This window comes from Volvox carteri (genome assembly GCF_000143455.1).
Source record: "Volvox carteri f. nagariensis unplaced genomic scaffold VOLCAscaffold_108, whole genome shotgun sequence".
Classification (NCBI taxonomy): Eukaryota; Viridiplantae; Chlorophyta; class Chlorophyceae; order Chlamydomonadales; family Volvocaceae; genus Volvox; species Volvox carteri.
Window position 1 is genome coordinate 207159 of NW_003307651.1, and position 26706 is coordinate 233864.

The following is a 26706-nucleotide window of genomic DNA, read 5'->3' on the forward strand; positions in this document are numbered from 1 at the left end:
GTGACGGAGGATGAACGAACATCTCGACCTACAGAGTACGGCAGGTGTACGGCAGGACACGCGTGAAGAAATTTTTCCTTTCCCGCCTGCTGCGGTGCCGCGCGCGCCGCGGCCGGGGGCACACGTCGGACGGCGCGCTGGTGAACTGCTTTCCATCATAATTGGCATGTTCACTGCCGCAGCGCTATGAATGTATGTATGTATGACTTAGATTACACTGTGGGCCGCGAGAGCCGGGGGCCGAAGCCGAAACACAGCGCAAGGGTCGGGAGCACACAGCACAAGTCGGTTAGTCTTGTGTGCTCCCGACCCCGACTCAGACTGCCAACACTCTACGCAGCTACTCCGCAGCCCCTCCATCCGGGGATGGCGCTGCATTGAATACACCACGAAGGGCTCTCAGGTCCCGCTAGAGCGAGTCCAAAAACCCTAAACCCCTAAATTTATGTGTATGTAAGTATGCATGTAAGTATGTCCCGGCATTCACCGCCGTAAAGAGTGACACATGATGTCCGGGACGCGCATGCACACGGGGAGATGTTATGCTTGTCATACCACATATGTATATTATATATGTTTTTCCTCTACTGGTGTTTTGTGACCCGTGGGTCGCTCTGTACCGTGCATGGCAAGAAAGGAATGGTGCCGCCGCGCGCTGCAATAACGAAGCTCAAAGCGTCCTGAGCCGCAAGTCTCGCACCTCACGCGCGTTCTCTCGCCCTCGCCCTCAACCTCACCCGAATCCAATCTTCATCCGGACCAAAGTCCGACAGCTCGCTGTCACCGTCACCGTCACCATCTTGACCGCCCTCACCGCCACCAGTACCAGCCCCAGTACCAGCGCCAGCAGCCAAAGCGAGCCCAGCGGGAGCAACGGCAACGAAAGTTAACTCCCAACCACCGCAACCGCCGTCGCCGCCTCGCCGTCGGCCTCGGCCAGGAAGCGGATCCCCAGTCACCTCTCCTCCTTTCTGCTGCAGCTGCTGCAGCTGCCGCCACTCCTCCTCCTCCACCTCCTCGTCATCGCGCTGCTGCTGCTGGTGAGCCCTCATTAGCATTAGCTCCCACACGTTTAGACGCTGCGAGGAGTGCAAGTAAACGGGCACTTCATAAATGCCATGAGTCGTACGCTGAGTCGTACAAGTCGTGCATGCATGCATACCGCCCCTTTACCTTTTGGTGCTCTCTGTCCATGTGTACGGCACCCCTGGTTCTGAACCCCGCCGCCGCCATGGCGGTCTTCAGCTCCTCCGTCACGATCACACTGGCCAAACCGCGATCGGCATCACCGGAGAGCAGACCTGCGGGGGCGTGGGTGGAGCGGGAGGGAAAGACGAAACACGAGCGAGTGAAGCCGCTGCCAAGGAAATAGTGCTGCGGCAGATTTACAGGAAGCAGAACTGACCAGTCAGCGGGGAGGGCGGGAGACGGGGAGAGGAGGGCGTGGGTGGGGGAAGGGGGGGGAGTTGGGAGGGGGGGGAAAAGGGGAACAGACTTCGGGGAGGAAGGGGGGAAAGGACGAACCACACACGATTGAAGCTGCTGCCAGGGCAAGAAAGTAGCAAACGTAAAAACTGACCGAAAGGCGTCCGTGGCGACTGTGACGACTGTGACCTCGGGATGACGAAGTGACGTTGATGTCGGAAATCCTACCTACCTAAGCCGCCAGAATTAAAAAGCTGAATAGTATAGCCAATCCGTAAAGAAGTAGGTGTAGAAAAGTAGTAGTGAAGGCGGCGAGTAAAATAGTGCTGTCGTAAAGGTGGCCTAAAGTTGCTGGCCTGGAGAAAAGGCTGATTTGCTGATACTGAAAGGCTGTCGGTATGCAAGTGCTCCTCCCAACCCCCCAAAAAAAACTAAAACGCGCGACCGACCCGACCGACCCGACTATTCTATTCCGGCTAGCCTACCGACGCCAACGCGATATATAGGAAGGGGGGAGAGAAACGGGAAGGGGAGCAGGGGTTATCCCGCTCTAAACAGCCTTTCTCAGTCCGGGGATCCGTCGAAAAGCCCCATTCCTGCTGCCGTACCTCTATGCAGCCTGGACAGCTCCGCATTCGCCTCCGCCAGCCCCCTTCCCTCGCCATGTGAGCCAGACACAAAACTGCTGACGTCACTCTCGCAATCCAAGGTCCCCGTACCCGGGCCCGTTCCCGTAGCGGTGACGGTGGCGGTGACGGTGGCAGTAGCCGAGGTCAGGACGGGGCTGTCGCGGCGGCGTCTGCCGCCGCTGCCGCCGTCGCCGTCACCACCGCCGCTAGCAGCACCAGGCGCCATGAGCCGCGGGGCGCCCTGTACGGCAGGATTCTGCGCCTCCGCAGACGCGGCTTCGGCTTCCAGTCCTCTGAGCTCATCCGGGGCCGTACCGTTGCCGTCACCGCCACCACTGGCAGCACTGATGCTCGCGACTTCAGCTACAAACGCCGGTGGCTGGCGGGTGGTTTCCATACTGGCTGGCGTCACGGCATTGCGTACGGCAGCGGCGTGAGCGCGTGGCTGGTTGGCAACTATTGCAGTTGGTGGCGGCGGCACCGCCGCCGCTGCCGTTCCGCCATCAACCTCCATGAAATCGTCAACGTTGTGTGTCGCGGTGGCACGAAGACCATCGCCTCCGTCAGGGCCAGGATCAGGCCGCGTCGTCTGCCCTTCCGCTGCCAGTACGGCAGCTCGGCTCGCAACAGCGGCGACGTTTGTTGTGGCAGCGCCCGCCGCTGCTGCCGAACCGCCGCAGTGTTCTACCACCCTTGAGCCCTCGCGGCCGCCAGGTCGGTCGCCGCCGCCGCCAGCAGCAGCAGCGCCGCCACTGCTCTGGCTGCCGCCGCCGCGTTGCGGCTCCGCCGCTGCTGTCCCGGCATCACGTGCAGCGTCAGAACCGACGAGCTCGTACGACATCGCCGCCGCCACCGGCGTCGCGATGGCGGCGGGGCCAGCCTCCTCGGCCTCCAGTACCACCTCCGTGTCGGGAAGTACGACATGAAGCTCCGAAACCATGGCTTCCGCTCCCTCTGCTGGATGAGCCGCTGCAGCCGCACAAGAACCGCTGCCCAGTGCCGTCGCCGCCACCGCTGCTACTGCTGCTACACCCTGCGGGTCATCGCAGTCCATCGGCTCCTGTAGCAGCTCACCCAGCGGTGGCAGCGGCGCTCCGTCCTCCTCCTCCTCCTCCTCCTTATCTTTGTCCTCCTCCACCTCTTTCTCCTCCTCCTCCTCCTGCTGCGGCTGTTGCTGCTGCGGTGGCAATCGCGGATTGCCGCCCTCCTGCAAATTGTGTTCCAGCTCCTGCCCTCTCTGCAGCAGCTCCGACTCCAGCTGTAGCTGCGAGAGCTCTGGTCTCGGAGCGGCTTGCGGCCCCATCCCCAAACCTGGCTTGGGCACAGCATCGCCGTCAAAAGGCATAGCAGTTGTCGTACCAGCGGCTGCACCCGCGGCAGCATCGGATTCAGGCGTCGGCGGTGCTCCCCCGCCCAGGCTGAGGTTCATGTTCAGGTTGAGATCCGGGGCGAGCGCTGGATCCAGATCCGGAGCTGGATCCAGATCCGCAGCATGATCCGGATCGAGAGCAAGCTGGAGGCTGGGGGGAAAGGTGAGGTTGCAATGCAGGTCGACGTCCAGCACCCGTGGCGACGATGGCGAGGCGGGGAGCGCCAGCGCCAATGAAGGAGGCGCTTCGTCATCAATGACGCCGCTGCGTCCCAATTCCTCCTCCTCGTCGTCCTCCTCCTCCTTCTCCTCCATCGCCACTGCCGCCGCCGCCACTGCCGCCGCCATTGCTGCTGCCGCAGCAACGTCATCCTTCTCCGACACCCCCTTCGGAGGGGGTGTTGGAGAAGGATGGCGTTGTGTTGGACCCAACACACCCACAGCGCGGTCACCGCTACAGGCCCCCTGTCCCTTGGGTCCTGGCTGTCGACCGTCCTCGTCTTGACGGCGAGCACATAGGCCACGAGTCGCGAGGCTCTGGCCCAGGTCATCTGCTGCCTCTGCTTTCTGCGCCATCTCCCCGAGCCCCGTTGCCTCCGCCGCCTCCGCCGCTACTGCAGCTACTGCCGCCTTCGTTGCGCCGCCGTCGTCGTCGTCGTCGTGGTCGTCGTCGTCGTCCGCATTCATCGGAACGGCGCCGGTCCCCACCGGCGATTTCACGACTGACCCACTTCGCGACTGATTGCACCGTTGACCGGCGGGCGAACCAGCACCACCGTCGATACCGCTAGGGTCCTCGCCGGGGACGGTGGCGACTCCACGGGTGAGTACGGCAGTTGGTGTAAGGCTCAGGTGGCTATCCGCTTGCTGCTCTGCCTGCTGCTGCTGCTGCTGCTGCAGCAAAGGCTGCGGAGGCTGCCCACTGCTTGCGCCGTCGGCTGCTGTCAACATTCGTCGTACGTCGATGCAGTCTTCTGCCGCCACAGCCTCAGCCGCTGTTTCTGTCGTTACCACCGTGACCGGCGTGGACCCCGCAGCAGCATCTGCTGCTGTTCCTTCCGCGCCCGTCTTTACTCCCCCTCCCTCTTCCCCCCCGCCTCCCCCTCCGCTTCCCCCTTCCCCCCCAAGGGCGCCCGCCACAGCCGGTTGCTCAGCGCCGCTCAGTGGTAAGGTTGGTGGCATCTCCAGCGAACACACATTCGCAGCTCTGCCCATGCCGCCGTCCTCCCCGCCCGCCTGGCAGTGACGCTGCGCGTGCATTTGTGCTTGCACTTGCATGCTTGAGGTTATGATACCAGCGCCAGGGCCGGCAGCACCAGCACCAGCAGCGGCAGCGCTGGGGCCACGGCCGGGGCTAGGAGCAGCACCGGCGCCGGGTCCAGGGCTACATTGCGGCTCTGATAGTCCTGCGGGGTGCTGCTGTGGCGGTGGCGGCGGAGGCGAAGGCAGCTGTCGACACAGCGGCTGTGACTGCACCTGCACCTGCGGCTGTGACTGTGACTGCTGCTGCTGCGGTTCCGGCTGCTCCAGGTGCGGCTCGTTTTCACGAGGGGCCCGACGTTGCGAGGAACCAGAATGTGTCGCTGGCGGCAGTACTGGTGGCAGTACTGGGAGCAGTACTGGGAGTAGTACTGGTGGCGAATGCGGCGTGGGTATCTGTAGGGCCCCTGGCCGTGGTAGTGGCAGTGGCGGTCGTGCGACTGCTCTGGGCGGCAGCTCTGCGGCTGACACCGCCCAGTCACCCGGGTCCAAAACCTGCGTGGCCAGGTATGCGTCACCAAAGCCCGCGTCGTCGTCGGTCGCTCCAGCGTGTGGCCATTGAGGGCCGGTGCTGGTCATCGTGCAGGCGCGGAGTTCCGCGTTGGTAGCTTTTATTTTAACAGCAGATGATGCGAGCGATGATGAGGTTGCCGTGGTCAACGCGGCGCCCTGGGAGTGAGGAAAAAGAGGCGAGCTGAGCAGGCGGTGGTGTGAGCGGGCTCCTGGCGCAACACCGCAGGGGGTTCGGTAGGCGGCATGAAATTATCCCGGCATGAGCCTGGTTGGTAGCAACGTAGGTGATTGGAATGAAAAATGCACTGTGAAACTACTGTATGACGGTATGTTACTGCCACTGCGTGAATGGCACGCCGGCATTCATTTCGCGCCAAAAGAAAAACGCGAGGGGTAAATGCCACCTATCGTTGTGACGGTCAAGCTTACATTCTTGGGGTCAAGTTTCCAGAGCAGTCCAGCAGGCTACAAATTTGCCCTTGCGTGCATGCAAGGTTCATTTTGAGCATCTAAGTCGCCATCTAAGCAGTTAATAAACTTTCAAGAAATAAATCTTAAGGACAAAAAAATGGTGGTAAAACTGTCTGAAGACGCCCATCCATCAAGACCGGTTACTTGTAGCTAGAACGTTATGATGAAGTCATCAGTGCTTGAACCCGAAACTGATGTCCGTATCTAGATTAGCAACAAATTCCTCGTCTCTAGTATTCATGAAAATATGCTTTTGCAAGGCGTCCCTTGCGTGTTGGCACGTGCATTGCATGCTGGGCGCGCGGCGTCTATGTCACGTCACAACAAGGGGTTGATCAGCGGGCAAAAGGCTTCTCACACTGTAACATCTCAAGAAAATTAGTGGAAGTGTTTCAGGGTGATGCGGTTTAATGATTTTGCACCTGTGCATCTTGACAGTTCACACCAGTACCAATTGCCATTGCCTGCTTGTAACTGCAGGAGGCCCATCTGAGGAGGCCCTTGGAGCCGCAACATCCACACGTTGCTTGCCATGCAGAAGACAGAAGGAATATATGGGCAGTGCAAGGCGGCAAAATGCAGCAGCCCCCGTATTTGCCGCCGTGCCAATTCGGCTGAGCCGAAGCTTCAATGCATGCCTTACAAGGATACATAGGAACGAGGTTTGCATCTCCTCCCCTTTATTATAGCTGACCTTAGTCGGCAGTTGTTGACCTGAAGTTTTAAGAAATGGATGGAACACCGGATGGGAATATGCGGGGATGGAGCTGCATGGCCGACCATGGCCTTACCTGCCGGTGGTTGAAACACATATAGCCACTGTTGGCGGTTACAGGCAGACCGTCTCATTGGGCCATACCGTCCCATGACATGCATCCCTGCGTGCTGCAATCGGATGGCCACTTTTGGAGAGAAACCCACAATGCCCATATGCGGGACTACAGACCCCGCTTGCCTTCTCTCTCATCGTGGCACTTGCTTTTCATCGAGACCTGTAGGTAGGGCCCCTTGACAAACCAATCTTTCATGCACATGATGGTACCATGTGCTTCGTATCATTCTCCAGGGCGGGAGAAATGGCCTGGAAGCTGTGGAATCACACAGCTGTCGTACACAATGGCAAGAGTCCATGCAGTTAATTTTACACAGTGAATCTGATACAGATGCCCTTCATAGACCTTGAAGCTCCCTTTTGTGGCCTAGAACATGGTAAAAAGCTTTTTTGGCTGTGGGAACCCTAATGTTTCTCGGCACACAACCTTCTATCCCAGTCAAGCATTTGTAAATTAGCTAGTCCATATAAAAAGAAACGCAAAGAACCTCTGTAGGAGAGGCCTTTTTAGGTGCTGACGCGGACCCGATGCAAGAAGTGTGCCTTCCGGTCCTGGACGACCTTGTCAAGGATTACGCGGATGGTGTTGCAGGCCAGGTCAGTTTTTGAGAGTATTTATCCAATGTTGTATGTCCGCTAGACTTTCCATATTCTTGGCGTCTCATGCCACGGCTTGGTTGCTGACCTGTCACAGGCAACAGGCATGTGGCAGCAGTGCGATGCCATGCGCCAAGCGCTGCTAGCTGGAGATGTCGATGCCGGCCTGGCAATTATGCGCGACGTATGCCCTGCCGCTCTCGAGGTGAGGCCCGCAGCCTGTCGTTCCCCCGCCCTGTCGTCGTTTCCCCCGCACGGCCCCGCGCACGGCCCGCTCGCGCGCGCACACCCACACCTCTCGACGTTTCCCACTGTTTGCCATTATCGCTTCTCGCTGCACTTTCAGGATGTGAGGCTCGTATTCCGTGCTAAGAAGCAAAAGTTCGTGGAGTTGCTTCGCGCTGGCGGGGATCCAGAGGCCGCTCTAGGTGGGATCAGCTCCAGAAGCGGGCTGCGCGCTAAGGCACGCATCGACCGATCGCCGCCCGCCGGCTGCTTCCTCATCACAGCCAAAGATGGAATTATTTCTTTCCCCAAATAACCGTCTACATCTGGTATCTACTTCACCCGTTCGTGGTTCGTCTTTCCCCCTAGAACCCCGCATGCACGTGTGTGATGGTCGATCATCTCCTACAGTCCACTGCTTGCCACATAGACTCCCGCCCTCTTGAGGTTGAAATCGGCGCCTTGTTTGGCTTAGCTGACCTTTCAGTATTTTCCCTCTTCCCCCCCAAAAGTTTTGATCTGATCTGTGCTATATACCTCATCTTCCATGATTTGTACTCCATCCCCCTTTCCAAGTAATGGCTTCCGCGGCTGCGTCCTAAGTCGTCCTGAGAGAAATGTCTAATCAAAAAGTCTCTTAACTATTTTACCAAAGAATTTACATCTTGGATGCAAGACGCATTGTTACATGATCCGTCATGGCGCGGACATCGTTTAGTTGAAAATAAATAAAATGTTTTATTTTTTCTGCGCATGCACAACTGTAGCTGAACTTATAATTCTTGACGTTGACTCTCCTTTCTTTCTTCCTGTTAAAGTTGTTCGCCTTTTCCCCTTTATTTCCTCGCATATGCTGTCCCCTTAGCTCCCTTCTATCCCCCCTATTTCCATAACTCTCCCCCCCACACACACACACAACAGCCTGCGCGCGTTCGGAGCTGGCGCCGCTAGCCCTACATGCCTATCCGGAGGCTTACGTTGAGTTTAAACGTCTGCTACTGCTGTTACTGCTGATACCCCAACAAGAACAAGAACAACAACAACAGCAGCAGCAACACGAACAAGAAGAGCAGCAGCAGCAGCAGCAGGAGCGGAATTCCACGAGGGTGGAAAGGAAGGAAGGGGATAGGAAGGCCGGACAACAGCAGGGGCAGGGGCAGCGAGGGCAGGGGCAGCTGGAAGGTGACGTCCCTGGCGGCAGCGCCGCCCCTGGACTTGTATCATCATCGCCAGCAGCAGCGGCGGCGGCGGCGGCTGCAGCAGCCACGCCGACAGGAACATGGCCCTCGACGCCTGCGGCGGCCGCTGGTGTGCGCGGCGGCGGCAGCGGCAGCGGCAACGTTGCTATCGGCGGCCGTGCCGGCGCCGGTGGCAGCGGCTGCTGTACGGCACTGTACGGCGCTGAAAGCGCAGGTCTACTGGACCCCACATCTACGTCGGACTTTGCCGATTTGGCGTACTTTACCGTACGCAGCATGTTAGGTGAGAGGGTTTCCCGGGACGGTGGTGGTGAGATGCGTGTGTATGTATGTATGTATGTATGTATGTATGTATGTATGTATGTATGTATGTATGTATGTATGTATGTATGTATGTATGTATGTCTCTCCGCGGACGTGATGAGGGGGTTCGAGACGATGTAAGACCAACAATAAAGAGAATGGAGAGGAGTTGGATTTCTTAGATGTGAGGGATTTGTTAGTTTGGCTGGCTGGCTGGGTGGCTGGCTGGCTGGGTGGCTGGCTGGCTGGGTGGCTGGCTGGCTGGGTGGCTGGCTGGGTGGCTGGCTGGGTGGCTGGGTGGGTGGCTGGCTGGCTTGGCTGGGTGGGTGGGTGGGTGGGTTTCGGGCGCCGGTGTTAGCTCTGTGTGGGACGTGGTGGCGCGAAATGGGGTGGGGTTGAAAGGAAGGTTGTCTGTCCGCGAACTTCAGCTTGGAGATGGATACGGGAGTCCTTTGTGATTGTGTAAAGAATGGGTGCGGGGGACGCGGGAGGCAACACACACTCACACATACACGCACACAGCGGCCCACACGACGCCCGGGAAGCTGCTGATTCCACAGCGGTGTTTTTTTCACACAAATCGCGCCGCACCTCTCCCCCCCTCTCTGGTACCTGTGAAACCTGTCAATCGTCAGTGGTCCGATTTTACGTTTGTGACTTTGGACCTGGGCGGTTGTTTCCCCGGGTTCCTCGCATACTTCTCCACACACACATACACACACACACAGTCCCCCGCCTCCACAGACAGTCGATAATTGACTATGTGAATTCCTTGCGTATGAAATTTTTTATTGGATAAATTTGTTTCCTTGCACCCTTCCCTCCCTCCCTCCCTCCCCCGCGCGACACACAACAGGCTTGCAACAACCTCTGTTGAGTCTGCAGCTGCGCTTTCTGCTACGACTGTACGGCAGCTACCCAGCGTCCTCAGCAGCACCCGGTGGCGCAGTGGCGGCAGAGCTGGCGCCGAGGCTGCGTGCCGTGCCGCGAGCAGCCGCCGCCGGCGGCGGCGCCGGCGGCAGCACTAGCGGCGGTGACCGCGACCCGCCGCCGCTGCCGCCACTAGCGGCGCCGCCATCCCAGCCCGGGGCCGGCGGCGGCAGCGGCGGGGGGCCGCCGTCGTTTCCCGAATCCCGGATGCAGGCTGTGATCCACGGGGCCGGTACCAGCCGTCAGGCGGCTACGGATGCCATGAAGCGGTCGGGTGAGGTGGTGGTGGGCGATGGGGTCGCTGAGGGGTTGCCGCTGAGGGGTTTTTATTAATACTGGAAGTCGTGAGGCAAGTTAGTCCGTCTGTCAGTGTGTCGGCAGGTATTTTTCTCTGCCTACTTGCCTCTCGCTTTGCCCGTCTGTCTGTCTGTCTGTCTTTAAGCTTATCTCTTCGATTATGTTTCTGTCTGTTTGTCCGTCTGTCGGTCTATATGCTACCCTGCGGCGCGATCTGTGCACACAGGGGGGGACGCGCTAAGTGCCTTTAAGGCCGAGGTGGGTCGTCTGCGGCTCAACGAGCAGCTCCTGGCCGAGCTGACGCTCGAGTACGGCAGGTTTCGGGGCCTGCTAACCCCGCAACAGACGGTGGCATTGGAGGCGCGCGCAGCAGGCCCCACTGGCGCAGCCGCCGCAGTGCCTTCCCCGTCCTTGGCCACCGCTACAGAACCCACGCAACCCCAGCTTAGCAACCCGCACGAACAGCAACAACATCAACAACAACGCCAACAACAACAGCAACAGCAGCAGCAGCAGCGGGAGCAACAGCAGCAGGGGATTCAGTCGGAAAGCCAACATCATAATCATCATCAGCAGTTGCATTTATATGGTGATCGGAGTGCTGTGGTGGCGGAGGCGGCGGGTCAAGGGCGGCCGTCGGCGGCAGTAGCGGCAGTAGCAGCAGCAGCAGGGTCGGCGCCCGGGCCGTTGGGTTTAGCTCGCGGCGAGACCTCCAGGGAGGGGACCAGCCCGCCCAACAAGGTCGCGCGAAGGACGCCGCCGCCGCCGGGGGATGATGGCGCCGCCGCCGCCGCTGACGGTGGCAGCGGAGACGGAGGCAAACAGTCCGGCGGCGGGCAGCACCTGGATGTGGAAATGGGGGTGGAGGCGACGACGACGGCGGGGACGGACGGGGCTGCCGGCGGTGTAACGGCTGCAGCGGCGGCAGAGGCGATGCCGCCGCCGCTGCCGTCCTCGTCATCGATGAGCTCAAGATTTGGATTTGGATCTGGAACGGGGGCTTCGGAGCGGGAGCTGCAAGCCCAGGAAGTTCTTTCCACGCTGCTACGGTTGGGGCAGGTCGGCGCCTTGCGTGGGGGTGTGGGGGGCCCTGTCTGGGGTTTGTTGACGGTGTACGGGGGCGAAGCGAACCACAGATGAACGAAGCCGCTGATACCAGAGATAGACGGATATAGTAATAATAGGATTAATAATAGGCAGATACTGCATCAGGGATATTTGTAAGAAGTTACCAACCCGTAGCGACTTGATGGAAGTAGTGTAGTAGTGGGAGAAGGTCGACTTCAGAAGGGGGGGAATTTTTATTACGTGCCGTGTAAGGGGGTGGTGGGAGGGAAGGGCACGTTGGCAGGTATGACATGCAAGAAGAAGAAAAAGAAGAAGAAGAAAAAAAGAAGAAGCGAAGGGTCAACTTCAGATGAGGGTTCCCCCGTCACCCGTCAGCCGCCGCTGGTGCCCTGCTTGAGGGGGTAATCCAAGGCAGGGACCAGATCATCATCCGACTGCCGCTGGCGGGTGTGCCCCCGGGCCCCGGGTCCCGGCCGTCAGCCCCCAGCACGACACCGCGTCTGAGCTCAGCACACCCCTGGACCCACCACCCGCGGCTCTGGTTCCGGCCTTCTCCCCTTGCAGCCGCAACCGCCTCACCTCAACCTCCATCATCCCTTACGTCATACCTCAGACACGTACATACATACATTATACATGCATAATACATACATACATACTTTCGTACCTCACCTCGTACCTCAGGAAGGTGACGTGGACGGTGTGCTGTCCCTGGTGGGGAGTGTAGACCCCGGGCTATGGGCGGAACACCCGCACCTGCTGTTCGATGTACGGCGATGCCAGTACGGCAAGCTGCTGGCGGAAGGGCAGGTGGCGAAGGCGCTCGAGTTAGCACGCAGGTGAAGCAGGGGGAGGAATGGGTTGGTGGGGGGTTGGGGGTTTGTAAATGTAGTTTTGCGTGTTCGCTGTGTGTGTGTGTGTATGTATGGGGGGGAGATTTCGTACATTTCCTCGTACATCTTGTACATTTCCCCACCCTGGACTTGCCGTTTGCTTGGTGTCATTGCGTTCTCTCCCACGGTCTACGTCGTACGTCGTACGTTCTTCATCAGGGAGCTCACGCCGCTAGCCAACGCCCACCCCACGCTACTGCCGCTCCTTAAAAGCGCCATGGCGGCGCTACTGCCACCGCTGCCGCCGCCTGCCGGGCCGCTGCCGCCGCCGCCGCCGCCGGTGTTTCACAGCCTCCTTCCCTCCAATCCCGGCGCACCAGTGGCAGTGGCGGCGCCACCTGCTGCTACTGCCGCGGCCGGCGGCGGCACTTATGCTCCTCCTTCCACGTCGCTATTAGCGGCGTCGGCGGCAGGCTTGGCGTCGCCTTCCTTGCTACTGCCGTCCTTGCCGGCTGTGGTGGCTGCCATTCAGGCCGTCCTTCAGCCCAGGCTGGGGGTGCAGGGCCCGCGTCTGATAAAGCTCATGGAGGTGAGCGGTGTTGGGAAGGGGCGGCCCGTGGGTCAGGCGTGATGCAGATGGGCGGGGGGAGGGACCATCCGCGGATTGCGCCGGTGCGCTTGCACCTGCGTGCTGATGGCTCCTGTGCTGTCCTGTCCTGTCCTGTCCTGACTCCGCCAAGGAGGTCGCCTCCGCCCCCTCCAGATCAGCGTTACATCGCCTCCTCCTCAGCTGCCGGTGTTGCCGCTGCTGCTACTGCCACTGCATCCCAGCGAGATTATCGTCCTTCCTGCTCCGCCCCCAGGGCCTCCTAGCAAGCCATCGCGCCTGGATCAAGGCGGAAAAGATGAGCTTAGACCCGTTCGCAGAGGCTATGAAGATTACGGCCTTGCGAGGCGCGCCTGTGGCGGCTGCGACGGCGTCGCAGGCCCGGCAAGCGGCGGCGCCGGCACCGGCGGTTTCAGCACCGCCGCCGCCGCCGCCGCCACCACCGCCACCACCGCTGCCTACAGGCCTGAGCGCGCGTACGGCCCGGGCGCTCGGACGAGCCCTTCGGGATGCTGGGGGTCCGGATCAGGGCTTGGTACGGCCGTGGTACGACAGTAAGTACGGGCTGTACTCTCAGTACGACGCATTGGGACTTAGATAGGGGGGTTTTACAAGGGCGATGTTGAATTCGGGGCAACTGAGATTGTATACTTGTCGGGCTTGGGCTTGAGTCTCGGGGCCGGTGTATGTACGGGCCGATCTTGTGTCATGCGTGTATGTACGGGAGGCCTATGGAAAGCCCCCAACCCTGGGAGTAGGCCTACGTTCACAAGGCACGGGGGACACATCGTATCACATCGTCTTGTTCCTTTTTTCCAAAAAGAATTACGAGGGGTAGGGTTTCTTCAATCCATCCCGAAATCCTTGCCTCACGAAACCCGCGAGCTCCGAAACCCGAAACCCGTGCGCCCCTCCCCCTCGCCCGGATTTCGCAGTCGAGCAGCAAATTCTGGCGGAGATGGGCATTCCCTTCGGGGGTGGAAGAGATCTGCCGGGTTGGTTGAGAGCGCCGGGAGGAAGGGGGGGAGCAGGAGGAGGCGGTGGCGGTGGTACACGGCACGGTGTGTTTGCGGGTGGCATTCCTGGTTTGGTTGATGGGGAAGAGGACGAGGAGGAGGAGGGGCGTGGTCGGGGTGCCGCCGGCGGTGGGGGGCCCGGCGGTGGGGGCGACGACGATGACGACGATAGCGGCGGTAGCGGGGAGATGAATTTGGATGAAGAGGGGGTGCTACAGCTGATGGAGATTTTGGAGATGCCTCGCGGTGCGGCCGTAGAGCTTCTCCAGAACCACGACGGTGACGTACAGGCTGCCGTACTGAGTGTGATGCAGTGACGGATACGTGTGTGGGGCCCCCTGAGGGGATGGGGTTGGGGTTACGGGCTGGGGGGTGGTTTGGGGTTTCATTCAGATGAGGTGTGGGAGAGGTTTCAGGGGCAGTTGTTGAAATGTGTGCATGAGAGGGTACCGTATCTTTCTTTTCAAAGTTGCCTGAGCAAGCTGTCTTTCGGGAAACTCAGGAGGCAAACCAAGCGTTGTTGTGAAAAGATAGCTTAGGTAGAGAGTAGGAGAGTACCGATGAGTACTAAAGCGGGAGGAGGGTAGCGAAGAGTGGAAAAACCGTTTGCATGCAGTACACCTGCACTAGGCAGAAGAATCCGGCACCGCGTCCATTCTATTATGGTTTCCATGTTACGTTTTGTAACATTCCTGCGTTGCAGCTACGCAGCTTAATTGCTCGGCGGTTTTGGTGGACAGCACGGGACGTGGCGTGCGTGCAAATAGAAGCTGTAGAGAGTGTTCAACCGTATGATTTCTGTTAAGCTCAATCATAGCTCTATACCATGTAGAAAACTTTGCCCTCGATGGGCTCCTTATGCGGCATGCCGATTACTCAGACGTCGCCAGGCTACGCCAACCCAGACGGAAGGCACTACCGTTGAATTGCTCCAGCAATGTATAAGAGCTTACTTTGTGACCGAGGAGCTTGGTCCCATTCCACAAACGATTGCGGACGCTTGGGGTCAAGCATGGGAAGCGCGTCTACAGGAGCTCCGAGATCCGTTTCATCTGAATTTTTTAGAGCCGCAAACCCAGCAGCTTATTGCGCTGATTGGAGTATTTCACCGCGACGTGGCCAACCTTCGCCTCGTGCGTGAGGCCATCGACGCTGTCCGTCCCGATGCAATAGCTTTGGAAGCGCGGCCCAGCTTTCTGCCCACGTACGTGCACCTCACAGAATCCTTACCAGAGGACTTACTTGAGAAGCTATCTTCACTTCCGCTTGGCAATTTGCAGGTGCGAACCCTAGGACATCATCGGTATGACAGCTGCTGCCTACGATCGGACATCCCCCTTGCAAAAGCTGTTCCACACCCCGCACGGCCTCCTTTGAAACCATGCGCGATGTTTCGGGCTCATTTTGAGCGCGTTTGAACAAAGCTCAAAACTCTTCTTGCCTACTGAACTCTCAAACTCTCAAACTCTCCTTCACCTACACAAAACGGCTGCCCGCTCTTTGCTTAGCTATGTCGCCCTGACATCGACCTCGATTCGACTTGCCTGTACGCTGCACCTTGGCCTAGGCCTGATCCAACCTTCTCGAACCTTCCCTGGATCTCCGCATCCCCCAATCTGCGCAGGAGGCCCTGACCCACATCGACTTGGAGGACCGGTGAGGCCGCGATCACTAATAAGGGTTGACCGACCGCCTGCAAGCGCTCTCGGACGAGGCTTGGCGGGTGGTGATTGCGTGGATGGGATTTGGGCGGGCTCGCAAATCCAAACCCAAGCATTCCCCTATGGGCAGACTGGCGGCCGGCCCCCCATTTCCCCGGTCAACCTACTATTGTGTTTCGGATGCTGGGGACCTTTCCGAGAGCTATTGAGGCAAAATATCTCGTATTCGACTGTATGTAACTGTCTTGGGGTTACATTCCTAGGAGATGTAGGAATTATATAGCTATATATATAGGTAGATAAATATGGAGGTGAGTTATGTATATACATATATGTATATATACAACATATATATTGCCCCCGGGAGATCCCGGGATCGAGACCTGTCAGGGTCAAAAATCTTTCCGATGGTGGAAGATATTGCGCCCCTAGTTGATGGACGGTGGTGACCTGGGATAAAGTTAACCTGCGAGCCGACCAGGAATGGAGTTGGGCCGCTGTCGACCCGGCAGATTCCGCTGGATGCTGGTGGTGGGTGCGGAACCTGAGCGATCCACTGAGAAGTTGACTAGGGTGACTGGATGAGGGTGCCCCGAAATACCGGGGAAGGCAGGGTTTCGCAGGGTAGTTGCCACGGGTGAAGATATACCCCCCTGTTTCACACATCATATATGATGTATTAACTCACCTCCTATACCTATCTACCTATATAATTACGTAATTATGTATTTCGGTGTGTGCGGAGTCGTAACTCCGAACGGGGTTTTAGGGTTTTGAAACAGGGTACGACTGTAACCCCGGATTTGTAACCTCGGTACGACAACTCCGACCAGCCAACGCCGCCGTTTTCCTCCCCTTTCGTTTCCTTTAAATTCCCTCCCCCCGGTTTGCTGTCTAGAAGTCTACCTGCCTGCCTGTCTGTCTGTCTGTCTGTCAATCTGTTTGCCTGTCTATCTGCCTGTTTGACTGTCTGACAATAGCAAAAAAGATTGTATTGCCAAAAAAGGATATGTATATAAATTTATGTATATGATATGCTATCTGTTGCTATCTGTGAGCTGACCTTCAGGCTCGCATGGCATGATCTGTTGCTGATGCGGAACCAAGATCTGGCGGTCCAAACTCACTCCTCGTCGTATTCATCGCCGTACTACATGGCGCCATCGTCGGCCTTGAACCCCCGAAACGTGGTATCGGCATTCCTGTTTCGAGAACTGGTCTTGAGTGAAAAAGTGGCCGCGGTGTGGGAGGCTGGGAACCGAGGTGCGGAAAAGGAACTCAGGGTCACTCAAGTCTTCTTCTTCTGAAGGCACGCCTTGGAAACCTGGGGGTTAGGGTGCACACACCCTCACATGGCCGTACATCAGAGATAACTGAAGAGAACAATCAAAGGATAAAAGTACCCTTTGCGGCTTTCGGGCAGAAGAGGGAAGCGCTTGTTGGGTAGGGGCTGCGGCGTCTACCTACCTACCTTCAAACAATTTCACCACTTGTACATGGTCCTCCTCCTCCTCCTCCTCCTCGTCGTCGTTCTTCTGTACTTTCCCTGGCTAGTTTTGCTTCCCGGTAACGGTAATGGTAACGGTAAGGGTAACGGTAAGGGTAACTGTAATAGTCTCCCCTCCTGTTTTTGTTTTCACGACACCCTCCCTCCCTCCCACCCTCCCTCCCTTCCGTGTCCGCAACCAGGATTGCCCCTGTACGGCATCGAGCTGGACGACCCAGTCGCTTACGAGGGCCTTATACGGGGTCCACTCACAGCTGCCGGCGGCTCCCGCTTCAATAACCACCACAACCACCACAACCACCATGACCACCAGCTTCCGCCGCTTCCGCCGATTTCTAGTCAGTGTGCAGGTGCTAGCGGCGCCAGTCAATCTGGCGGGAAACAAGCCCAGCTTGGCGATGACGAAGGCATCCCAGTTGATCGTCTCAACGGCAACGGCAGCAGGGGTGACGGGAGAAAAAGCAACGACGGCGGTGGCGGTGTTGCTGGCAGCAGCGGTGTTGGCCTGGTGTTGGCCAGGCTGGAGGCCGAGCAGCAGCAATGGCACTTGGCGTTAGAATCTTTGGAACCGGCGGTGGCGGTGGCGTTCCAGGAGTGGTTTCGGAGCTTAGCGCCGCAGAGCGATGCTGATGATGACGATGACGGTGATCATGCTGCTGCTGCTGCTGCTGCTTCTGATGATGATGATGATGATGATGATGATATTAGTCGGGTGGGTGTTGCGAGGCTGGGTGAGTTGAGGTGGAGCGAATGCTCGTCCACCTTGGAGCTGGTTTGGCTCCGACTTGAGCCGGTTGAGGGGGGCGAGCTAGTCGGGCGGCAGTGGTTTTCAGACTGTGCAACAATCTATAGAGATCCATTTTGGCCATATAGACCATCAGGAAACGAGATTACGTGTTTAAAACTCCTGTCAATCAGGTAATGGTATTAGACAATCATGTGCCAAAAACACATGCACTGTTGTGTTCTGCCCACATATCAAAGCCACATATTGTTACTTACACTACGTTGGGGTGGACACAGGGCCGAAACACAGCGGGGGGCCCCAGACGCACACGGCGGGTTAGTCTCGTGCACTCAGCCCCCCCCGGATCAGACCGCGCAAGATACGACGGTCGGCACTTAGCAGCGTTCCCCACCGGGGGTAGCGCTACAGCTAAATGTATGTATGTATGTATGCATGATGAATATGTAGCACACCGCCTTTGGGAGCCTAAACTCGTTTCGTGGACTTATCCACGCGGAGAGGGGTCTCGTCCACTCTTCCACTCTTCCTCTCCCACGGCGCCGTGAACCCTCCCGTACCACCCCGCACTCGCTACCACCACCACCACCACCACCACCACCACCACTGCCACCAGGTGAACCAGCAACAGACGTTGCAGCGGCAGAGGCGGCAGTTGGCTGGCCTTATGCTGCAGTGCATGAGCCCAGAGTCTTACATGTCGTACGTGGACAAGACGGACGCGTTGTGGTCAGACGAGCGGCGGGTGGGGCGGGAGGTGGCCGAGCACCACCGGCAGCTCACGGTACGGAGGGAAGTGGGGTCCCCGAGCAAACCGGGAGGGGTTTGGGGATTGAGGGGTATCTTACTGGGAGGGGAAAGGTAAGTAAAAGTGAATCTAGAGGTTTGGGGGATGAGGGGAGGGCAGGGGGGGAGAGCGGAAGGAGGAGATAGGGGAGTTGCGGAAACAACCCATTGATCTAATAAACCCTGGTTTATTCCTCTTTCCGGTCCTGGGTCGGATTTGAACTCGGGTTCGCTAAAACAAACCCCTCCGGACCAAAAACGTTTGCAATCACCTGCTTTCTTTTGATGACCGCTTCACATCCATTTTCCCCCCTCTCAAAGGACATGCGGGAAGGTCACTTCTTAGAGCAAGTACGGCAGGTGGCAACGGCGGCTGGCGGCTCTGATGGCAGGCCCTGCAGGCGGCTGGTGCTGATAGTGGGACGAGCACATGCAGCCCGAATGCGCAGAACATTACTACTTCAACAACAACAACAACAACAACAACAACAACAACAACAACAACAACAACAACAACAACAACAACAACAACAACAACAACAACAACAACAACAAGCGCAGTAACAACAGCACTGGCAGAGGCGGTTTATGAATATCAGGGGAGATGAATAACAAGCGGAAGATCTGAAAACATCACTGGGCCGTGCGAAAAATTCAGCATGGAAAAACGTGGTCTTTTGTTGATTAACACTTAAACCTCTGCAATACTGTAAAGTACTAAAATATCTGCGATTCTCCCTGGGGGGTTGTTAGCGACAGTAGCCTACAACAGCTACTTTTTTCTATGCGACATCAGCAGACGGCGGTGGTCGTAGCAGAGCACTGCAGAGCATAGATGATCGTATATATGTCGTCTATGTATTCAGCAAAATAATCTATCTACCCAGCAGGGCCCCCGAGCTTTTAAGTCTTTTCTCTCCTACCTTTCTACGGTGTCAGCACAACAATAATAACAACAACCACCGCAACCTCCCACCCCACATATTCGCATTTTTACTGGTTTTACTTTTACATCCTCTCTATCTCCCCTCAGTCCCCTGCTGCTAATCAATCAATTATAGTACACAAACAAGACAAAGATAAAGACCACCACGACCAATGCAGCGACCAGGGAAGGATTTTGAGGAGGCCTAGAGGGGGGTTCGGTAGGCTTACGGGGCTTTGTTGTTGTTTGGTGTCAAGGGCTTAAAGGTCTTTGCGGGGACGACTACGGTCTAGGCTTTTATTTTTGTGCGAAAAAGCGCTATATGTGTAATTATATTATGCGTATCGCTCTAAACTTGTAGCGTATGGTACGTGTCTGCGCGCACACGCCCACGTAGTAGGGTGTACATCTACCTGCGTCACCCGTACCACGTTCTGTTCATGACCTGGGCCATGTGGAAGCGGTTCCTAGCTACCTGGACGCTCCCCTTCCTCTCCCCCGTCCCCACCCCCCGGAACCAGCGCCGGTTGGTAGTGGAAGGGGTTACGGAGTGTACTTGTGTATGTGTGTATCTATTACATTACATATCGATCCGGGCCTGACGCTGGCAAGGGGCACCTAGCCGACCCCAGCGGGGACGACCGCCGATGTGTGTGTGTGTGTGTGTGTGTGTCTTCGTAATGTTCGAAGTGCGAGGACACATGCAAAACTGCATACGTCCTACATCCGGAATATGTAAGACATTGTCTATAAACCAAAGCTGCCAGGAGTAAAATGTTTCTGCTGCCACAAACAAAGAAGCCACCAAACACGAGCACGCAGGCAACTTTCCCCCCCTTCCAGGCCTTCTCTAATGCCCAAACGTGATGATAAAGAAACAGCAGCACGGACGCATGTACAAATGCGGATCAGAAACGGCTTAATCACAAATACCGTACAGCAACACGCACGGCCCGCGGAAACACGCGACAGACAGCATAATAGCTGAGCAATAATGATAGTGACTGTGGCAATATTTTGTCGTGCGCGGTCATCACGTGTCTAAGGACTTCGCTGCGCCTTTGCAGCCCACGTCGAACAGCGAACCTGCCCGAGCATCGGACTAATATGCCATAAAACCTTCAGCCCAAGAAATAATCCAAGGCTCAGGATGAGCCCTAGAACCCTTTGCAGCTTAGAATCGTCATCATTTCCCGAGAGTCTTCAGCGCATGGATGGACAGGTAGGCTCCAGCCGCGATCAGGGCACCGACAGTGCCCAGGAAGCCGTATTTGCGCGGGGGCCCTGCGTTGAAGCCCGGAGTGAAGGTGTTGCTGAGCCCGTATGCAGCACTCAGCCGCGAAAGGGCGAGCACCGCGCCATAAGCTGCAACGGCTTTTTTCGGCATTGGTGTAGCAGTCTCCATGAGGAGCATCAGGACTAGGCCAAACGGCACATACTCCTGCAAGGCACAGGGATTGCACATCATGGCCCCGTTTTTGTAATTTACTTACACAGCTCTGTCATATCTCCATCCCGGATATCCAACTCCGGTAACCAAGTTGGTAACTGTAGCACGAGCAAAAGCATGGCACTACGTGCCCGACCGCGGTCAGCGCTTGCATTTGTTTGAATTTTTCTAAATCAGAAAATAGTTAAGGCCCTTTAACAAACCTGCATATTTCCTCCAGCGCGCATCTTTGCAGTGAGCGCCTCGTCCTCTGTTTTGCCATCGGCCGTCACATTTCCAAACTTAATACCAGAACCCAGACGGTGCAGTCCTACGCGCATTTGCAACGCAGCATAGACTATTCCAAGACCACCTGCCGTGAGGCAGGTCAAGGGAGCGGAGAGCTTGCTCATTTGCGAAAGAGATGCTTATGCAGTTTGCAATATAGAAGATGGCTATGGAGTCTGTCCGGCAAAGTGAGTTTTATAATAAGCCGCAAATACAAAATTTTTTGAAGCGGCGTCACATTCACGACATGTGTAGACGGTTATGTTCCGAAGCGCGTTCACGACACGACTTGATGCTTAAACCTCCAGCGTTTACTATCTTGTCATAATATTGTCACTGCATAAAATTAGGAATCAATTATAAAATTTGGTACGCGGCGGATGCAGACACAGCAAATACTCGGAGGTGTGGCATGGTGTCCATGGAAGGTTCCAGGATCGTCCTCGACAAACAACAGATAAAGATTTTCTCGAACGTGAAAAGGGTGGATGTCATCATGGCAATGGATGATGGTGATCCGTTTATGGCAATGGATGATGATCATGGATCCGGCAGATTTCACTGGATGCTCTGAATCCGAATAAGTCTTTCGCAGGGATAGGGGTTAGAGGGATGCAGTTGCCCCGAAGCATTTGGAAACGTAGGGACTACCAGGCTATCAGGTGAAGCTTTACCGCCCTGCTTCACACAAAACTAATATAGAGCTGATCTGTCCGTTGAAATGAGATGTCCTGGTTATGTGCGGCCATGAGTATGGAACATTTGTGGTCATCAGGAAAAATTACAAAAACTTCCTCAACAGCGATGCATATGCACAACAGTACTCACTAAAGTTGCAGGCACCTCGAAGCCTTTCCATAACCACAAAACAACAAACGCTTGGTTTCCCCGCCAGTCGCCATTCAATCCTTTACAAGGCAGTGCACTCCGACCCGCAGTCCTAAAACACCCTCACCTTCCCTTCCTTGCGGCTAACGCACTACCGGCATTTGGGGCAATCCTTTCAGCCCGAATCCGCCGGAGGCAAACACGAAACAAAACAAAACAAAACAAGCCGGCCAGCCAACTCACGCATGGCCATTCCCCTTGCGAACGTGTTCATGAATGAGGACAACAAGACACAAGAAACCCGAAACGTCATCCCACAATCGTCTCCTGTGGTGCCACATCACACGTAACCCCGCGGCTTAAGGACAGCGGAGGATCATCAGCTATCCAATCTTTTGGGGGACATTTCCGATCTTTTATCGGCAGCAAAAAGTGTAATTGCACCACCCGAGCCCCGAGCTCAACTCCCGTTGCGAGTCTTTACCACCAGATCATCATCATCATCATCATCACCACCAAACATCAAAACAAGGCTCGAAAAGAACAGCACACAAAACCACCAAGAGACCTTGTAACCCTACCGAGGTAAACGTACTGCCTTCATGACAAAACTCGCAACCGGCGGCTGCCGCGCCTAAACGGTTGCATGCCACCGTCCCTTCATCACCCCCCAACCCCCCACCCCCCAAGAAGAGCTTTTATCCCCCAAACCCCAGTAATTCCTCCCCCTCCATCCTTTGAGGCAGGATCCCCCCCCCCACCAAACCCGCGGCCCGACCCCCCCTCGGCACCAGTCAGGCTCCGCGACACCCCTCCCCCCCGCGATGACGTAACGCCCGCTGATGGCCCATAGGGCCCATAACTCAAGTGGTTGAGAAGGTAGTACCAGATTTCCAGGTTTCTCCACCAAAGCCAAGAGTACGTACTTAGTATCTGGTTCCTATGTAATTCCCTAGGGTAAAACCCGGGATGGATGGCTAGATCCTGTATTGCGCTTTGCGGCGGCTTTGCGGCGATCTGTGGCGCCCTAAAATATACATACAGCGTATGTGCAGTGAATGAGGGAATACCGCCAACTTAGCCAGCTTTAGATTACAGAAGAGAGATTTGATGTTCAAGCCCCCAACCCCCCACACACACTGCACTAAAGCGCATTCCCACGAGAGTGAAAGCGAGTGGAACACCTCACTGCATCAACTCGTTGAGGTCAAAGCCAATGACGCCCATCACCTTGCGGAGCAAAATAGCCCCGATTCCGAAATATAGGGCCCACATGAGCGCCGTCAGCATATGATCTGTACTGGTGGCGGCGGCTGCCGCCGCGGCGGCGGCGGCGTTGGGCACCACCGTCGCCGCCGCCACCGGCGCCATAGCGGCGGTGGAGGAACGCGCAACTCCTGTGACGGTGGCGGCGGAGGATGCGGCGGCGACGGCGGGTACCTGGGGACGAACCTCCGCCGATTGCGGCGGCGGTTGCGCTGACGGGAGGGAGCGCTTCCGGAGGTGCTGGTCGCCAGCGGCGGTGACATTGTCGGCGGGCCGTACGGGTATGGTTGACGTGCCCACGGAAAGTTCGCTGTTGCTACTGCCGCCGCCGTAGTCGCTGAAGACCTTCCCCGTATCGCCGCTGCCGCTGCTACTGCTGCTTCCCGTCGCTGCAGCAGCCCGCTGACCACTGTCTTGCCGCTCCGACGCGGAAGCCGCCGCCGCCGCCGCCGCCATCGCCGTCGCCGCCGCCGCCGCTGCTGTCGGAGCACTCCCCGAGCTGCCAAGTGCCGCCCTCCCTGGGTTTCGATCCTGCGCGCATGTGTATGATATTTGCAGCACAGTGCCGCGGTGCTCCTTTATGGTGTTGCCTTAAAAGAGGTCCGGAATCGGTAAACAGACACCCTTAAGGGCTAACGTGGCTCAGTTCGCCACATAGTGCGGACGGGACTTAGCTATTCAGGTAATTAGCTGCCTTGCTTTGCTTGCTCAGCGGTCCTTATTCAGAGGCAGAAGTAGGCGCCGCCGTTCGCATGAAGCATCTAGTATCGTGATATGGTCAGTCTGTCAGTCACTCTGTCAGTCTGTCTGTTTGTTTGTCTGTCTGTCTCCGTGGTCTGACAAGGCCTCCCCTTCCTTCTGGCCGGCCCCGAACACACCGAACTCGCGCCCTCCTCGCGACGCCTCCTAACCGCCGTGCCGAGCTGCACGTCTATGCTCACCGTGCCCCTCCCTTCCATCTGCAGATATTCCCCACCTGCACGGCCGAGCCTGCAACGGCATCACCACCATCACCGCCGCTGCTGCTGGTGCTTGTTGTCTGATCTGCGGTCACGCGCACTTCCCTAGTAGCAGTAGCAGCTGCAGTAGCTGTAGCAGTAGCTGTTGAAGGTGTCGATGTCGATGATGAAGACGCCAAAGTCATGTTCACCATGCGGTTGTGCATTTCCTCAATGAGCCGCTGCCGGTCAGCGCTGCCGAAGCGGGGAGGTTCCACGCGGCTGCGGGCAGCTAGAGCTCGTCGCTCATCCTTCGGAAAATCCTGTTCGGGATGGGGTGGGGTGGGGTGGGGACGGTTTGCGATGGTGGGTGCAGCCCAGCCCGAGTTACACTGCCAGACCTCCAGGCGAAATCGAGCTTATATATATACAAGCAGCCGGACTTGGCCCACAGCCTCAGGTATACATCCTGAAGTGGAGGGAAGCGCCGGTTTTATAACTAGCCCTACCACCCCCCATCGCGCTCTTGACAATGTTTCTCCTGTAGTGTTCATCTTGATGCACAGAGAGCGCATCAGGGCGTATTGTAGCTTTTGTTGTGCACAAGAAAAAGCAAAACGCATGTTGGAAAGGGGGTTTCGGAGCCGAGGTACCGCTCCGTGTAAACCTACGGGCCTCCCTAGTGGTGATGTCGTACCAGTGCGCCGAGGGCTCCGGCTCCAGGAGAGGGCATGAAGGCGATGAGGGCAGTTAGTGCCGTACGAACGCTCCAGGAAGGCTGCCAGTGCTCTGGATGGTGGCTGGAGATGGAGAGGCAGATCTTCATGTTGGTTTCGAAGCGACCGTTGGGAGTTAGCATCATGAAGGACGGCGGCTTGAAGGGGTACTCGGCAGGGAGCAGAATTCGCCCGTGGTAAATTCCGCCCTGTGGGCGACAGCCAGACGGGTTGCAAAGCGGGAGAAGCATGTCGAATTCAAATGAGCCCCGTAAGAATTTGACAGGTTGTGTTGAAAAAAAGGTTTTGCGAGTTATGTTGTTGGGAGTTCTGGTTCGGCCAAGTGACGTGGCGGTTATTGGGCGGTTTAAAAACACCGGACAAGAAGCCCTCTAGACGAATGAGGACAGAAGGTTCCCTGAACGGGCGGTGAATATATGAGGGGCAAAGAGCGAGGGGCACAACTGCCGACCGACGTCCAGATTACAGTAGTAGTACGCCAAAAGGGGGGAAGATGGCTGGAGGTGCCGAGGGGAAGGAGGGCGTGGACTTTCCATCGTTGCAGTATTAGCCTTGTCACGACGTAAAACGTTGCGTGGAGTATACCGCAAGGTTTTCCTGGTAGCGAAGGGGCGTCTGCCGATGTCGGGAACTGAGATGTTGCCACTAACCAAGCCAAATGGATTTTGCACACAGAGATTGTCAATCCAAGCGGGACCAAGACTTCCCAACACTTAGTCCGCTCAAAGGGAAAAACAAAGTTAAGAGGTGGGCTGAACCTTCCTGCGATGGACAGGTGATGACCGCGCGCCCACGTTGAGTTCTTTCCCAGTAACTATTTGCAAATCATTTGCATTCATTGATTTACAACGTCTTGGAGAATCCTTAACACACGTCCCAAACTGGTAACGCAGGCTGGCAGAGGCCAGCTTAGACTTTAAGGATATATCTGCATACAGAGAAAGAACTCACTTCGAATTCCGTGTCCGGGGGCCCACGAATAACGAAGTGCCATTCGAAGATGTCGGTCTGTGTGGCACAGGGAGCAACCCATTAGGGCAAGCTCTACAAAAAAGTCATTTGTCAGATTGCAAAGTTAACATTAATCATTCTTCGTGCCCATAAAACAGGCATCGCCTGGGGACACGCTGTGCAGTTTCGAGCGAGCCATTGCAACTGTGCCCTTACCTCCAGAGCCTCAGCTAAGAAGTCCCCTGTTGTATCTTGTTTTATCTCCTTTATTTCCTGCGGAATGGATAGAAGTTTTCAATGACGGGGCCCTCGTTCCCCAAAGTTTAAGCAGACAAGCTAACACCAAGACCTAACCATGTTAATATAAGTTCACACCTGCATTATCCGCTTCACTGCAGGATTGCGGAGGTTGAACTTAGGGGCGTCTGCCATTTCCGTGAGCCTTGGTAACCAGGCGAATAGAGCAAGTGCCTGGGCTTCGTTCCTCAAGCTTCTACAAGTCTCATAGCTGCAGAGGATGGCCAAAAACAATCCATAGGTAACAGTGTAAACAGGCAAATCGATTCCACCGTACCCGTACACCTCTGACTTCCAAACTGTCCACGGACCTTGGAGAGGCCACAACAATTAGCCGACGTTTTAGTTCGTTAATAGGGAATTGCGAACCATGCGATGCAGCCTTACTGCATCTCCCATGTGTCAACTTCCGCGGGTGGCACCCGTCGACGCAGCTCCACTTCCCAACAGATGGCAGGATGCATCAGCCCGGCACGACATCTTCCGCTTTCTCCACCCACATGCCCACTCCCAAATAAGCAACGCATTTTGCATTTGCGCAAAAAAGAATTCATGAAAACGTTGTAAAACCATCATAGCCAACACCACCTACAACTAAATAGATAGCCTCTCTTCAGGCCTCTTTTATACAGCGTCTACACACTTCGGAAGAACGGACTCCTTCGCATTCATCACAACTACGGTACCCATCAACCCCCCGACATAGGCGTAACCTTCCCTTTTTTCCCTTCTCCGCATCTCTCCTACCTTCACGGCAAACCTTTACAAAGCCTT

General features: G+C 56.6%; 4 protein-coding genes across 4 annotated transcripts in view; 1 reads left to right on the forward strand and 3 right to left on the reverse strand.

The window, feature by feature from the left end:
• VOLCADRAFT_100209 (uncharacterized protein) overlaps window positions 1-6479 on the reverse strand; it is a gene marked incomplete at both ends in the record, with an annotated part of 15477 nt that extends 8998 nt beyond the window's left edge. Inside the window, 5 exons of the mRNA XM_002958840.1 lie at window positions 815-1079; window positions 1174-1301; window positions 2034-3810; window positions 4132-5352; window positions 6459-6479. Coding sequence (XP_002958886.1) covers window positions 815-1079; window positions 1174-1301; window positions 2034-3810; window positions 4132-5352; window positions 6459-6479 — 3412 coding nt within the window. The remainder of the gene's footprint in view (window positions 1-814; window positions 1080-1173; window positions 1302-2033; window positions 3811-4131; window positions 5353-6458) is intronic.
• A 548-nt stretch (window positions 6480-7027) lies between these two features.
• Window positions 7028-18997, forward strand: VOLCADRAFT_108364 (uncharacterized protein; the record flags this gene model as incomplete). Its single annotated transcript, XM_002958826.1, has 16 exons — window positions 7028-7096; window positions 7194-7301; window positions 7443-7524; window positions 9680-10027; window positions 10277-11109; window positions 11803-11957; window positions 12171-12540; window positions 12815-13112; window positions 13494-13820; window positions 14796-14854; window positions 15199-15230; window positions 16305-16498; window positions 16925-16984; window positions 17082-17164; window positions 18104-18271; window positions 18595-18997. 16 exons carry the CDS (start codon window positions 7028-7030, stop codon window positions 18835-18837), a joined length of 3429 nt encoding a protein of 1142 aa, XP_002958872.1. The 3' UTR covers window positions 18838-18997.
• A 763-nt stretch (window positions 18998-19760) lies between these two features.
• Window positions 19761-22017, reverse strand: VOLCADRAFT_108365 (uncharacterized protein; the record flags this gene model as incomplete). The annotated part of the gene is made up of 3 exons (XM_002958841.1): window positions 19761-20639; window positions 20852-21000; window positions 21987-22017. 3 exons carry the CDS (start codon window positions 22015-22017, stop codon window positions 20385-20387), a joined length of 435 nt encoding a protein of 144 aa, XP_002958887.1. The 3' UTR covers window positions 19761-20384.
• Window positions 22018-22928: 911 nt separating this feature from the next.
• On the reverse strand, window positions 22929-26067 carry VOLCADRAFT_120065 (uncharacterized protein; the record flags this gene model as incomplete). The annotated part of the gene is made up of 7 exons (XM_002958842.1): window positions 22929-23140; window positions 23417-23540; window positions 24160-24270; window positions 24645-24872; window positions 25636-25692; window positions 25852-25908; window positions 26011-26067. The coding sequence occupies 7 exons, from the start codon at window positions 26065-26067 to the stop codon at window positions 22929-22931; spliced, it is 846 nt and encodes a 281-aa protein (XP_002958888.1).
• Window positions 26068-26706: the final 639 nt, after the last annotated feature.